The sequence below is a fragment of the Typopeltis vanoorti genome, chromosome 21, assembly GCF_054136105.1.
Source record: "Typopeltis vanoorti isolate ZY-2024b chromosome 21, IOZ_Tvanoo_1.0, whole genome shotgun sequence".
NCBI lineage: Eukaryota > Metazoa > Arthropoda > Arachnida > Uropygi > Thelyphonidae > Typopeltis > Typopeltis vanoorti.
Genome location: NC_143569.1, coordinates 3,215,916 through 3,232,441, shown reverse-complemented (window position 1 = coordinate 3,232,441; position 16,526 = coordinate 3,215,916). Strand labels below are relative to the sequence as shown.

General features: G+C 37.6%; 1 protein-coding gene across 2 annotated transcripts in view; it reads right to left on the bottom strand.

Moving 5' to 3' along the window:
* Positions 1–16,526, bottom strand: part of LOC150094599 (uncharacterized) — a 429,939-nt gene that overhangs the window by 75,205 nt on the left and 338,208 nt on the right. For both annotated transcript variants that reach the window (XM_090411060.1, XM_090411061.1), the window contains one exon: positions 6,100–6,253. In XM_090411060.1, the coding sequence (XP_090267186.1) occupies positions 6,100–6,253 (154 nt within the window). The remainder of the gene's footprint in view (positions 1–6,099; positions 6,254–16,526) is intronic.

Here is a 16,526-nt window from a genome sequence, read left to right as displayed (position 1 = left end):
GCACTGCATAATAAAATAAGGGAAATAAAACAAAATGTGAGAATTACAGAAAAATTTCCCCAGTGAGTGCTCTAGATAAGATTTATACATACCTTCATGAGAAGAGGCTATGAAAACTTTGGAAGAGAAACTTAAAAAGAAGAACAAGCTGAGTTGCAAAAAGTTTTTCCCACTTTGTTGTAAAGGATATTGTACTCGACAAGGAAGTATGTTATTGTTTTAATCCTTTAATGAAGCATAAGAAAACAAAATTTGCATGTGGAAAATGCAAATGGAGAAACATAATGAAAAAAAAATGTGGGAAGGGTCACTACCTAGACTGGTTTTGAGACTTCAATAAAGGTTGAACATGGTCTTGATAGTAATTCTTCCCATAAAATTTTTGCATTATGGGATATTGAGGTGAGGTCAACAGCCTCTCTACTTACAAGTAGACTAGTCATGAACATACTTCAAGTGCAAATTTCATTTGCTTATGCTTGGGTAAAGGATTAAAACAAGAATATAATTTCTTTTCAAGCATAATAAACAAGCTGTGTTCAAGCCAAATAGAGATTGTCAGGATTAAATTTTCACTTTAAGAAAAACAGAAAAAATCAGGGGAATATAACAAGGATCAATTTTTAAGTTTCGCAGATGTGGAAAATGTATATGACAAAGTGACAACATATGTGACATTTTATCAAGAAATACATGGTCTGCTTGATCTGTCGAATCAGTAGTCAGAAATGAATGAATGATATACAACATTGGGTTGATGTAAAATCAGGTGAAAGACAAGGGCACACATTATTATTATTACCCAAGACCCCATGGAGTCACAGACTCATCTAGGAGGTCCTTTTATCATACACACAGCTCACGTGCTTTAAACACACTCAAATTCTCTGCAGACACCACACTCTCTCAGGCAAGGCATTCTAATCATTCACAACTCTGCATGAAAAAAAAACTGCCTCTCACTCCCCTACTCACACCCTCTTTATACAGTTTCCAGGAATGACTTCTGGTTCTCCCCTGATCTCCCACTATTCTCTGTAAAGCTTCTCCAGCACTGATCCTATAACAACCCCTTAATAACTTGTAGGTGTCTCTATCATATCTCCCCTCTTCCTCCTGTCCACCAGAGTCTGCAAGTTGCATCTTCTCAATCTTTCCTCATACTCGACATTCCAGAGGTTAGAAACTACCTTAGTCAGTCGCCTCTGGACCCTTTCCAGCATCTCTTCCTTCTGAAAACCAGGTGACCAAATCTGGGCACAATAGTCCGTGTGTGGCCTAATCAAAGCCTTATACAATGGAACAAGAATCTCCCTACTTCTACAAGTCAGTGTCCTCCACATCATTCCCAGAAGCCATTGTGTTGCCTTCACAAATTTGGCTATGTGTCCCCTAAATTTCAGATCCTTATCCAATATCACCACCCAGATCTCTTATTTCCTCCACCTCTGACAATATATCCTCACCGAGCATAAATTCTGCATCCCATTTTTGTTTTCCAAATTTTAAAACCTTACATTTTGCAACATTGAACTCAAATCCCCATTCCCAATCACTCAATTTATTCAAGTCTTCTTGTAAGGCCAAATCTTCTTCTCTACTCTTCATGGTTTGTCCCAAATTTGCATCATCTGCAAACAACTGAATATCTCCATCCAAATCTTCACCAATATCATTAATATACAAGTTAAACAGCAATGGCCCTAAAACAGACTCTTGAGGCATACCACTAGTAACTTACCTTTTCCTGGCTATCGCTGCCCCATACACAACTTGTTGATACCTATCAGATAGCAAGTCTCCAATCCAATACACCAATCAAACATCCAACGCTATCCACTATAGTTTGACTATCAACTTATCATGCGGTAATCTATCAAAAGCCTTTGCGAAATCTAAGTATATTACCGTGTATCCTTCTCCTCTGTCCATGGAAGCAGTCACCTTATTGTAATAAGTAGATTACTAAAACATTACCTCCCTTTAGTAAATCCATGCTGTCCATGAAAGATAATACCACTATCAAAAGTTGTGCACTACTAGTATTATTAGTGTGTGGGATATTTTGCCTAAACTTAATTACAAATTCGTTGTTTTTGGCCCTTAGAGTAGTAACTGGCAGATGAAAGACGGTGGGGCTTTGTCAGTGTATGACTTCAACTTAGACTTCAGTCATTTCGTGAAGTGCGAGGTGTGCTACATGTATTCTTTTGATTACATAGATGGTTTGTGGTCATTTAGAGCTAATGGAAGGAGGGTATGTGTATAGTGTGAGCTAAACGAGGATTTGATGAGTGCCAATATGAATTTGATGACAGAAAGTGTTAGCAGCGAGAATCTCGCGGACCGAAAGTTTGAAAAATCGAAAGAATGAATGAATCCGGAAATAGTGTGAAGCAGGGTACGAAAGTGGGAAAAATGGAAAGAATGAATGAATCTGAAAATAGTGTGATGCAGGGTTCGAAAGTGGGAAAAATGGAAAGAATGAATGAAAGCACAAGTTGGACGCATGGACTGAAAGTACAGAAACTCCAAAGGATGAATGAGAGTGAAAGTGTGAAGAGGGAGTTGAGAGTTCGAAAATTAGAAAGATCAAATGATAGAGAGAATGTGAAGCGAGATTCGAAAGTCGAATTGGGTTGGATGAGGCAAGAGATGAAACGGATGTGGAGTGAAATTAAAAAAATTCGGGTGAAAACGATTAAAACAAATCAAGTAGGTACAAAAGAGATAACGAAAGAAAAGTGAGTGGCGTTGTATGGAGACTCCATTATTAAAGGTGTGCTGGATGAGAGGATGCACAAGGTATGTTTTCCAGGTGGTAAAATGAGTAGAGTGATTGAGGCACTGGATATGCGGAGGGAGCGAGCAAAGGAATTGATGGTTTTAATAGGTACGAATGACTTGACAGAAGACAAAGAGCAGGTCAGAATGGATATCAGAAGGCTGCTTAGACAGATAAAAGAGAATAGTGTGACAGGAAGGGTAGTTAGCATGTTGCCTAGGTATGACTGTGGCGAGATGAGGAGGAGAGCAAGGATTATGAATGATATGTTGGCTGAAATGTGTGAGGAGAAGGGAGTACAATTTGTTAATGTGTAGAATGAGTTTGAAGGATGAAGTGAACTGTATGGGAGTGATGGACTGCATTTGAGTAGTTATGGTGTTAGTTGCTTGGAGAGACTGTTGCTGGAAGGTAGAGAAGTGAGTACAGAGAATGAATAAGATGGAGTGGGAAGTGATGTGGAAGAACAGGAGAGTACGACAGGAGAGATTGAAGAGATGGTTATGAATGAGGAAGTAAGTGGCATGACTATGGAAAATGAGTTTGCAAGATGAACAGGGAAGCAGGGAGGCTCAGGGTAGATAGGGGGTACCAGCGTGAGAAAGGTGGATGCTCCAAGAGGATATGAGAGCATGTGTAGACAGGAAAGGAATGGGATGACCTGGGATCAAGAAGAAACAGTTGGAATTGAAGAGGGTTCTAAAATGAATAAGCAGAAAGGGAAATGGTCCCAATTGAGCATAGAGAGATCATATTGAATAAGTGGTATCAGTGGAACTAGCTGTAGATCCAGGAATGAGCTTTTGCGTTTATATACAAATGCTAGAAGCGTAAGAAACAAGGCAGATGAAATGGTTGCACTAATTGAGTCTATTCACCCAAAAATTGTTGGAATAAGTGAGACATGGTTAGATGAGGACGACAGGCTGACAGGAATAGAGATGGAAGGGTATGATGTGTTTCGTGTGGATAGAAGGGGTAAAAAGAGAGGGGGAGTGCTATTGATGATAGAGAAAGAGTTATGTCCCTACAAAGTAGAGATGCAAAAGGGAAATAGTGCCAGTGGTTTTGAGGCAGTATGGTGTGAGATAGAGGTGAATGGAATGAAATACCTGGTTGGATGTTGTTACAGACTAGGAAATGTGGATGGAAGTGACTATAAAATGTATAATCAAATTAGCCAAGCAAATAAGAAAAGAGTGATCATTATGGGGATTTTAATTATGGCAATATAGACTGGAATGATGAGATAGCAACTGGAAGTAAAGAAAATGAGTTTCTTGAGTTTTTGAGGGATAACTACCTCATACAGTATGTAACAGAGGGTGCACGAGGATTGAGGGTCTCGGATTTGGTCATCTCATCAGAGGATGCAATTATAAATGAAGTATCAAATCACCCACCAATTGGTGAGAGGGACCATGAGGTGATTACCTGGGTGGTTGCAGCAGTGTGAGGACCTCTGTAACAAAAGGTATATGTGGAACTACAAGGGGGGGGGGGGTGATTATGAAGGGTTGAGGAGACAGCTTGCAGGCGTAGCACGGAATGAGGAGTTAGCTGGAAAAGAGATCGATGCAGCCTCGGGGAGTTTCAAAACTATCTAGTAGATGCAATGTCTAAATGTATTCCAAGGGTGAGAAGGTTAAATAAGATAGGTGTGTAATGGATGAATAAAGAGATTAAGCATGCAATACAGAGAAAAAGGGCATTATGGAGGAAGCATAAGAGAAGTGGAAATAACCAATTACAAAGACTACAAAGACCAGGCAAGGCAGGGTGACTTGGTTGGTGAGGGTAGCTAAAGAGAGGTACGAACAGCAGTTAGCTAATGAAGCCAAAAAGAATCCTAAGGAGTTCTTTCGATATGTAGCCAGCAAAAGAAAGTATGATTATGTAAGGATGACACTGATTGGAGAAAATGGTACAAAGACAGCTTATCTCTACTGTTATTATTTATATGGATTACATTATGAAGGAAGGTGTATTAGAGCCTGATATTAAGACTGGAGATATTCCACTGAGATCTTTACTTATTCAGCTAATGTTACACTCTTAAATAAAGTCAATGCAAGTCTGCCAGATTCCCTAACTAAATTAAATAACTACTGTTATAAATTTGGTACAAAAATTAGCAATAAAAAGAAAAGACTGAAAATAGGCAGAGACATTGAAAACATTAACTGCATTTTGAATGGGAAGCTATTGAACAATTCAAGTATTTTAACTATCTAAACACAATTTTAAATAAAGATAGCAAATTAAATATGCAAAAAACAGAATAAGCAAACTGTATGGTAGAGCGTCACCTGAATAAATTTATATGTAATGAGAAGGAAATTATTCAAATACTGAAGCAGTTGAATACAAGACAGTGTTCAAACCAATTTTAACTCATGGACCTAAAAGCCGAGTTAGAACTAAAACAGTTGATCAAAGAGTAGAGACCATGAATAGAGTTCTGAGAAAAATTAGGGGAGTAAACAAATCTATAAGGATCCTTGCAGAAACAACATGGTTAAATGAAGGAACTAAAAAGTGGATATGGAAAGTAATAATAATGCAATAATGGTAAGAGACAGTACCTAGTAATGGAGATGATATATGATGAAAACATCTGACATCAGATGGACAATATGAAGAAATTGGAAGAGGTAATTAATCCAGCAGTGGACTAAAGGTGGGCTGTTATGTTAACATAATGTCTAACTTAATTTCAAGATCATTTAAATTAATCTCTGAGCTTTAGAATAATTTTAGCTGTTAAATATGTTACATTATGAATAAATTTGACCTCATTTGAATACTTACCTCTGCATATTTGTCACGGTATTATGTAACCTGATAGATATATGCTCTTGACAATCATACCGGTGCAGTGATAATACTCGGCTTCCTCAACTTAATTAAACATTATCACAATAAGCTTCTTTCTCAGCAAAGCAGTATCATAAATAATTTCTGTATTTACTTTTCATCTAGTTATTATAAACAAGTGTTTTATTTCAGTAATTTAATCATGCAGTACTTGATGGATTAATAGCATCCTACATATCAGTTATTGCATCTGCACAACAACTTAGTCACAAAGTCTTGAATCTTTTATATCTTCCCTGTAAAATATGATTCAGGCTTCAAATGCATTCATGTTTTTGAAAACAGTCTAAACCAACCGGATTATTAACTTCTGCACGAATACTGAAGTTTGATTCACAGATACTGCAGGATTAATACATATAGTAAAGAATAAAATGTGAATACAGTACACAATTCACATTTCAAAAAAATTCATTTAATAAACAATTTTTTTTTACCTGCATTGCTTTTTATTTCAGTCAATTCTTGCTGATGCTGCAACCTCAAAGTTTCTATTTCTTTCTGTAGAGAGCGAATAACTGATTGAATATTAGCTGTATTTATTACATCTTGCCACATCTCTTCCAGCGAACTTCGCATAAAGCTTAATGCCTAAATACAACAGCTAAAATTACACCAACAAAATAACTTGATTAATGAACATTAAGAGAACTTGAAAAATTGTTTAAAGGCAAGAAAATCCTACATTTAACATTGTGTCCCATGAGCTATTCTCCTTTTCCTCACTATAATGAACTGACTTGCACAGGTCAAAAAATGAACTTTCATAAAGCTATTTTTACACTTCACATTTAAGTGTGAACAAATATGTCTATACCAATCAGAATAGGCATGTAGTCAATGCAATTACAGGGTATCCAAGTTATTAAAAAAGTCTTAAAGAAAGCTTTCATATCATGGTAAGAAGCTTCTGAAGACTATTCTCTATCAAATTTTCTCAAGAGCTACAAACATAGAAAGTAGTGTATGTGGGAGACATTACCCCGTCTCCCTTTTTATTTTGGGAAGAAAATTAAAGGCATTTTCTGCCCAACTTAAGCTTAAAAAATTTGAGTTAAGATTTTTCTTGCCAACTACATGCTGAAAGCTAACTTCACTGCAAAATTTCAGTTTCCTGGTGTGTAGAGAATTTTTAACTGGATTAAAAGTAAAACTCTATTAATTTATTCAATTGGGAGGGGATTTTCCAATACAGATAAGAAAAAGTTAATATCAGTATGAACTAACATAAAAATGATAAAATAATAACAGAAACATTATTAAAATAATGCCAGAGTTGAGAGATAACCAGCCTGGTTGACAGAGTGCTTAACATATTCGCTCTCTCCAACCAATAGGCTGTCAGCTTGAATTCTGCTGTGGCCACAGATGTTAGCTTTTGTCTTTAGGTGGGAGATGAATTTCATTACCTGATGTGAAACCAATGGTGATGAAATTGGTTACTGGAAGTCTGAATTTGAATGAAATAGGTTTGCATTTGGTCTCTAGCAGTTTTGAACTATGTAAAAAAAAAAAAATAAAATAAAATAAAATAAAAAAATGAAAAAAAAAAGTTAATCTTTAGACCACTCATGGTACAAATGTATATAGATTTTCCGTGTTGCATCTGTTTTGCTGAATTGTTCAAATGGTGTCAGTAGAAGTTGTGGCTCCAAATACAAAATACAGTGCTGGTCCTGAGGATGAAATTCTGGGGATGGTGATGTAAGGTGACATGTAGGGGTACCTGCCTATAAAGACTTCTTAAAAGCAGCTCATATTCTGCAGAACTTTGATAAGTGTAACACTGATTGTTTGAATTCCAGATTGTGTGTCAAGAAGTGTTAGGAGGTTATCGTGTTAGAGGTTTAATGGAATGTTGACAGCACTAAGAAAAGGTTAAAACCTAATTTTAATGCTTCCAATATTTTGTCTCAGTTGCTGAGACATCTGCAGGGAGTACAACTAGCAAGTAACACACACACACACACACACACACACACACACGAAGACAACACAAGGCTATGACTCTAAAGTCCTATCTAGTTGGTGCACCCTCTGTGGGCATTTGTAGATGGCCTAGGATGTAAATTGGGACCTCTGAATAATGTTTCTCAAATTTTGAGGTTTTTTTTGCACTCGTATTTGTTTAAATTCAGAAATCAATATATGTATAGTACATTCTATGAATCTTTGGTCTTTTCCATAGCTTGTTGTTATTATAGGTTATTATAGGGGTGCTTAAGGGTCAAAGCTGTATAACTGAGAGGAGACCTCCACATAGCCTTTAAAGGAATGCGGAGAACCGACCAGGGCTTCTGACCTAATGACCAATCCTCACCTTCTCGTGGTGCACCCTGTTGGGTATCTACTTTGATACTGAACGAACGAGGATGGGCTGGCAATTTGGGATTTAGCCGACCAAATTGTATTCTTATTGGTTAAACCAAAATAAAAAATGATGGTACAACATGACAAAATTTCATGCCGGCTGGGGCGTCGCCCGGTTAAACAAGGCCCCCGTTGTTTTCGCCAGGGAACCAGGGCGAACAGCGAAAAGTCAGCTACTGGAACAAATCTGAAAACAAACCCCAACTCAACATCACCAGAGTTAAAGATCAGTACTATCAACGTAAGAAGCCTGAATGGCAAAGAAATGGAGCTAGCTGAGGAATTAGATAAGTACCAGATCGACATAATAGGGGTGGCTGAAACAAAAAAGACCAAAACCGGTGAGATCTTTCTGAGCAATAAATACAAAATGTTATATTCAGGCAATAACAATCGAGGAAAAGAAGGAGTAGCCATAGTATTCAACACAAAATACGAGGCTAATCTTCTTGAATGGCAGTCAGTCTCAAGTAGAGTAATGTGGGCAAATATGAGAATGGGGAACTGGACAATGAGACTTATTTGTGCCTATGGTCCCACAGAAGGTTCTACTAAGGTAGAAGTGGAGGAATTTTTTGACGCTTTAGAAAAAGCAACTGACACAATGAAAAATGAAAAGTTGGTCCTTGTTGGGGATCTAAATAGCAGAGTAGGAAATGATTGTGAGACATACAAAAATATTTTGGGAAAATTTGGAGAAAAGAGCAAAGCTAATAATAATGGCAAATATCTGTTGAATTTCTGCTCAGGACAAGGACTGGTTATTACTAACACCATGTTTCAACATAAAAATGCGCACAAATTCACATGGAGAGAAGAGGCTAGGAATAAAAAAAGTCTCATTGACTATGTTATTGTTGATAGTGATGTTTTCTCCCTGGTGCAGGACACCAGAGTTTACAGAGGATTTGAAATTGGAAGTGATCACTATTTAGTCTTGAGCAGGATAAAATTGAATTTCATATTGAAAAGAATAACATGTAAGAAAGTTTTAAAGCGAATAAAAGTTGAGCAGCTCTCAGATGTAAACTGTAGACTAAAATACAGAACTATTATTGAAAAGAAAATGAAAGAGTTTGAGAACAGGAATCAAACCTTGGAGATTCAGTGGCAAACTCTGAAGGAAACATTGATTGATTCTGCCAGAGAGGCATGTGGTGAGGTTGTGTGCAAAGATAAAAAAATCAGAACTCCCTGGTGGACACAGGAAGTTAAAGAGGCAGTGAAGGAAAAGAAGAAAGCATATCAAAAGTTCCTGGCAAATAAGTCAGCTTTTACTCTTACAGAATACAGAGACAAATGTAAGAAAGCTAAACAGTGTGTAAAACTAGCTAAACAAAAGTCATGGGAGGACTTTGGCAAGAATATAGAAAATAAATATCAAGAAGGTGGCAAAATATTCTGGAGGTTGTTGAAGAAGCTTAGGAATGGAGGAAAGAGTGCTGTAAAAGGAATTAGAGATGATAAAGGTGAAATGAAAACAGGAGAAAAAGATATCCTTGAAGTATGGAGTAATTACTTTGAAAAACTGCTAAATGAAACAAGCAGTGATGACAGCACAGTGATAAAAAACACTGACCAGGCATGCAGTCAGGAATACATATCCATACTTGAAGTAGAAAAAGCCATCAAAGGCTTGAAATGTGGAAAGGCAGCAGGAGTAGATGATATTCGACCAGAAATGCTGAAGTATGGTGGTATAAGAGTCTTACAGTGGCTGCACTGCATAGTTCAGAAAGCCTGGACAGAGGGACGAATTCCCGATGATTGGAGTAGAGCTCTCATAGTACCCATATATAAAAAGGGAAATAAAACTGAATGTGAGAATTACAGAGGTATTTCCCTACTGAGTGTTCCTGGCAAGATCTATGCAAGTATACTTGAGAAACGGTTGAGAAGAATTGTGGAAGAAAAGCTTGGTGAAGAACAAGCTGGATTCAGGCCAAATAGAGGCTGTCAGGATCAGATCTTCACTTTACGACAAATAGTCGAGAAAGCATGGGAATATAACAAAGATCTGTATTTAAGTTTTGTCGATTTGGAAAAGGCATATGACAAGGTGCCAAGAGAGAAGCTATTCAATACGCTGCAGTTATATGGTGTCAATGGGGCATTATATCAAGCAATACTTAGTCTTTATCTGAGTTGTGAGTCAGCAGTTAGAATTGAAGGAAGTACAGGAAGATGGTTTAATGTTAAATCTGGTGTGAGACAAGGATGTACATTATCCCCTCTGTTATTCATTATCTATATGGATCACATTATGAAGGAATGTGGTATTAAACCTGATATCAAAATTGGAGATGTTAATGTCAGCTCTTTGCTTTATGCGGATGATGTTATACTTCTAAATAAATCCGCTACAAGTCTGCAAGATTCTCTGACTAAATTGAATAGCTGTTGTAATAGATATGGTATGAAGGTCAGCAATAAAAAGACAAAGACAATGAAAATAGGCAGAATCATTGAAAATGTCAACTGTGTTGTGAATGGAGAACCTGTGGAACAAGTAAAACATTTCAGCTACTTAGGCACAATTTTTACTGAAGATGGTAAACTAAATATAGAAATAGACAACAGAATCAGCAAAGCTGGTATCGTGGGAAGTCAATTGAATAAATTCATATGGAATAAGAAAGAAATTAGTCGGAACACTAAATTAGCTGTATACAAGACTGTGTTCAAACCAATTTTAACTTATGGATCTGAGAGCTGGGTCAGAAGTAAAACACTTGACCAAAGACTAGAGACCGCAGATATGAGAGTCCTGAGAAAGATTAGAGGCGTGAACAGATGGCATCAATGGCAATATCATATTAAAAATGAGGATATTAGGAAAGAACTTGACATTGTCAGCATCCAGGAATGCGTTAGCAGAGCTAATCTCAGATGGTATGGTCACTTAAATAGAATGGGAGAGGAAAGATTAGCAAAACAAGTGTTCTCTGCCAGGTTGGCAGGAAAACGACCCAGAGGAAGACCAAGATATAGGTGGATTGATACGGTACAAAGTGCCTTAGACGATAGAAATATAAGATCTGATAATGTTGGAGTCTTGACAAGTAACAGACTGATTTGGAGGAAAATTGTAGATAGGAAGTTAGTAATGATGTAATTTTTTCATGTAGTACTGTCATATCCTGTACACCCCTTGAGGCTACATGGCAGGAATTTGATGATGATGATGATGATTATGTTGTTATTATTATTATTATTATTAAGAGGCTCCTCTAAGGAGTCACGAACTCATCGAGAGAGAGGCTACATACTACTCAAAACTAGCTGTCACACCGTGATTGGAATGGCAATCCATTCCAATCACACACCACTCTATGAGAGAAAAATTGAGCTCTCACCTTCTTCTTGATGGTATTCATTCTCAACTTCCAAGTATTCTCCCTTGTCCTTTCCTCATCCTCCACAAAACAAAAAATTCCATCTACTGGTATCCTGTGTAACCCTTTCGAAAGTTCACAAGTCCCAATCATATCATACCTCTGCTGCCATTTTTTTTTTTTACGAGGGTGGTCTGAAAAGTTCTCGGTCTAACAATAAAAAAAAGGAATTTATAATTTCAAAAATATTTTTATTTCAACATAATCTCCCTTAAGACTAATACATTTATTCCAGTGATGCTTCAGCACCATTATCCAGTCCCTGTAATGGTTCTCAGTAAGATCTACAAAATACTGCTCAACAACTGCAATCACCTCTTGATTTGAAGAAAAACGCTGACCAGAGAGGAAGGGTTTTAGTTTTGGGAAGAGATAAAAGTCAGAGGGAGCTAAATCTGGGGAATAGGGTGGATGCGCCAACAATTCGTAGTACAGATCCCTTAATTTTCCCATTGCCAAAACACTTTTGTGGCCAGGTGCATTGTCCTCCACAAAACGAAAGATTTTTTCTTCTGCAAACCAGGTCTTTTCTCACAAATGTTTTCATCTAGTCTGGTTAAAAGATTGGAATAATATTCTCCAGTTATTATTTTACCCTTTTCAAGATAACAAACCAAATGTCTTTAAGCATCCCAAAACACTGATGTCGTGACCATTCCTACTGATGGAACCGACTTTGTCTACTTTGGTGCTGAACAACTGGCTTCTGTCCACTGTTTTGATTCTGGTGTGTAATGGTGAATCCAAGTCTCATTGATAGTAATAAATCGACGTACAAAATCAGTTTTATTCTTGTTAAAATGCCCCAAGCACTGTTCAGAGATTTTCATTCAAGTGCGTTTTTGATCTGCTGTGAGAAATCATGGCACCGATCTTGCGCAAAACGTTTTCATTTGCAATTTTTCATGCAAAATATATCCTATACATTCTTTTGAAATGCCTATAGTCTCAGCAATTTCTCGCACTTTGACTAGCCTGTCATCCAATACCATAACGTGCACTCGATCAATGATTTCTGGTGTTGCTACACTTTTTGGACGTTGTTCACATGGATCATCTTCAAGGCTGGTACGGCCGTGTTTCAACTTGGCAGCCCATTTCTTTATTGTCAAAAAAGAAAGAGAAGAGTGCCCATAAACTTTTATGAACTTCGAATGAATTTCTTTTGCCATTAAACCTTCTTTTACAATGAATTTTATAACCTCACGATACTCAATTTTATCCATTTCAAGGGATACAGACAACACTTTGGCTTCTGACAGCTGCATAAAAATAACTACTTGATAGAATGACTTGCAATTTAACATGGATGCTTATGACAGATCTACCAACTTAGAAAAAAAAAATCTTGCCAACAGCGCTGCCATTTATGGTTGAGGCCGAGAACTTTTCAGACAACCCACGTGAATAGAATGAAAGAGGAGGAAGTGTAGCTGGTTTGGTGAGTTTCTAGATGGACTGTAAAAAGGTGTTGGTTAGCAGTTGCTCTTTTTTTAAAGATGTTAGAGTGGAGAAATAATAGTGGCCAATTCAACAGAGCACTGCTCATGAAAGTATGTGTAGAAGAGACACAAAGCAGAAACTGAATGTCTGTGAGAGAGAGGGATCATTAATTAGCCAGAATGCACTTTACATTGAATCAAGCAGAAAAAGGATTTTGGTGCTCCACCCAAATATGAGGACAGTATTCCAGGGTTGGATGGATTTGTATAGAGTTAGCAACTGTGGAGGTGGTAAGTAGTGTCTAGTGCAAAAAAGTATACCAAGTTTTTTGGCAGCTGCAGAAGCTATAGTTGAAATGTGGTTGTGCCAGGAAAGATCAGAGGTGCACATCAGTTCAAGAAGAGAAATCTGACCATGTTTGTATATCTCAGTATTACTGAAGGTTAGGGGGAAGGGATGCAAGCTCTTTCTTGCGAGAAATGATGTTGCCTGCAGTCTACAAATTTTCACACAATCTTGATATAATATTTAATACTCGCTCTCCTCTGTATTAGAATCAACACAAAAACCAGGGGACTAGACCTGTGTGCACTAGTCCAAGTGAGATCTTATCAAGGCCTTGTAAAAAGGCAAAATGATTCCTTATCTTTACACATCAAGGTTCACATTTCAGCACTGCAACTATCCTCTGAGCTGTATTTGCAATCTTTGTCATGTGGCCTTTGGACATCAACTTCCTGTCTACTAAACTCCAAGATCTTTAGCCTGATCAGTTTCTTCTAGCACAAGCTAGAAGAAACTGATACAATACAATAAGATATTGGATATCTAATCACACTAAACGCATGACTTTATATTTATTAATATTAAACTGATAATCATTTTCATATGCCTACAATTCCTGCCTATTCAAATCTTTAGCAAGTACTGAATATTAGCCACAGGCTTGATTATCCTACTTATCTTTGCATCATCTGCAAATAGCCATATGTCGCCTGTCAAATCCATCCCAATATCATTAATGTATAGGTCGGATAGCAAAGGACCAAGTACTGATCCTTGTGATACACCTTAAATCTTGCAGACTCACATCTCCCATATACCAATTTTTGATAACTGTCAGCCAACTATCCTCTTATCTAATAATTTATAATCCAATTCCATATTTTCCAATTTAGGCAACAGTCTTCCATGTTGTATTCGGTCAAAAGCTTTAGCAAAATCAAAAGTATCATGGCATATCCATTCTCCTTGTCTTACTCATCAGTAACATTATAGAATGAGAGCAAGTTGCCCAAACGTGGCTTTCCTTGGAATGAATAGCATGGGTTTACCATGCTGTTTGTTACAAAATGGACATTCTCTGTCATTTCGGAATGCGAGCCACAACCAACATTTCCAAAATCTTCAGCACCACTGCAGAAATACTAACAGATCGACAGTTATGTTGAGTGAATTTGTTATAACAGTGTTTGTGACAGTAAAAGTTGATTGGACCTGGATTAAAGTGATAATAAACATTATATTCAAATTGGAGATAGTAACATCATAACAGTAACATTCTTTACTTTATGAAGATGTCATTTAAATATATCAAAGTACAGTTTCCATATTTTGAGAACTGAGGTAAATGAAATGGAGGTGCATTATATTTTACAGAACCTTAATGTGAATACATCTGTGGGATTAGATGGTATACCAGCTCGAGTTTTAAATAAAGGTGCTAGGGAATTATCAGTGCACTTGATCACGTTCAAAAGTCTCAAGCTCCGAGTTAGTACCAAGGGCGTGGAAAGAGTGGGAAAATAGTTCCATTGCATAAAGGAGATTTCAAGACTGATATAGAAAATTACTGACTGATCAGCATATCAGGAGTTGTCAAGTTACTAGAGAAGTTGGTCAAGAGCAAAATACAGGAATGGATAGATGGAAATGGGATACTGTATGGGTTTTTGTGAAGGGTAGATCATACTTCAGTAACTTACTTGCTCATGTTTTATAATACAGTGACAGCTGAGTTGGAAAAAGGTAATGGGTTTACAGTGGTACTGCTGGACTTTGCAAAAGCCTTTGGCAGAATACCACATGGAATTCTAATCAGTAAACTGCAGCACATGGGGATGAATATAGGGTTGGTGAGTTGGATAAAGAGGGTGGTTGATGGAGAGATATCAGAGAGTAGTTTATTCAGGAGTAGAGTCCAAAAGAAAGCCTATGACTAGTGGCATGCTGCAGGGCCTCGTTCTTGGGCTGCTACTATTAAATTTGTAAATCAATGATATAGGAAAGCATCTGCGAGGACTTACTCAGTTGCTTGCCAATGATGCCAAATTGGGTAGAGCAATACTTAACATAGATGATGTTAAAATTTTCCAGGATAATTTGGGTAGACTATTAGTCTCGGCAAAGGAGAATGGATGGCAGTTTAATGTGGCAAAGTGTTGGCCACACTGATGGAAAGGTACTGCAGGAAATTGATAGAGTGTGAGATTTGGGGGGGGGGGGGTGTTAGTGGATAGAGAGTTAAAGTTTAAAGGATACATAGCAGAAGTGGCTAAAGCAGCTCATCAGATTACTAGGTTACTGAAGAATACTTTGATGAACAGAGACAAACAGGTTATAATTCCTTTTTATTGAGCCCTGATAAGATCCCATCTTGATTGCCGCTTGCAGATCTGGTTACCAGGGTTTCTTGGTGATGAGGAAGAGGTGAAAGGATCGAGAGGCAAGTGACCAAGACGGTAGCAGGTCTGTAGAATGAACCTTATGAGAGCAGGTTACAGAAACTGGTTGAAAGGCAGAAAATGGGAGATATGATTGAGACATACAAATTACTAAATGGTTTTTACAAGACTAATTCAGAGGAAATTTTTCAGAACAGGTCTGGTGGTGGGAGAACTAGAGGACATCCTTGGAATCTGAGTAAGAGTGTAGTTAGCAGGGATGTTAGAACTAGGTTTATTTGTTTGGAGAGAGGTAAATGAGTGGGATAGGTTGCCAGAGTCTGTTGTGGGTACCATGACTGTGAATGTGTTCAAAGCAAAGTATGATAGATTATTATCCCAAGATCCCATGGAGTTAAAGACTCATCTAGGAGGTCCTGTTTGTCATACACACACAGCTCATCATACCGTGCCTTAAACGCACCCAAATTCTCTGCAGACACCACACTCTCAGGCAAGACATTCCAATCATTCACAACTCTGCATGCAAAAAACATGTTTATCACTCCCCTGCTCACTGCTCCCACAGCTTCCAAGGATGTCCTCTCTGATCTCCCACCATTTGCTGTAAAACCACTCCAACACTGATCCTATAACAACTCCTTACTAACTTTCAGGTCTCTATCATATTTCCCCTCTTCCTCCTATCCACTAGACTCTATAAACTGTATCTTCCCCTTCCTCATATTTGACATACCAGAGGTCAGAAACTACCTTAGTTGCCTCTAGACCCTTTCCAACATATCTTCGTCGTTTTGAAAACCAGGTGACCAAATCTGTGCACCACAGTCCATATGTCGCCTAATCAAAGCCTTATACAATGGAACAAGAATCTCCCTACAAGTCAGTGTCCTCCGCATTATTCCTAGAATTCTTTGTGTTGTCCTCACAATTTTGGCAATGTGTCCCCTAAATTTTAGATCCTTATTCACT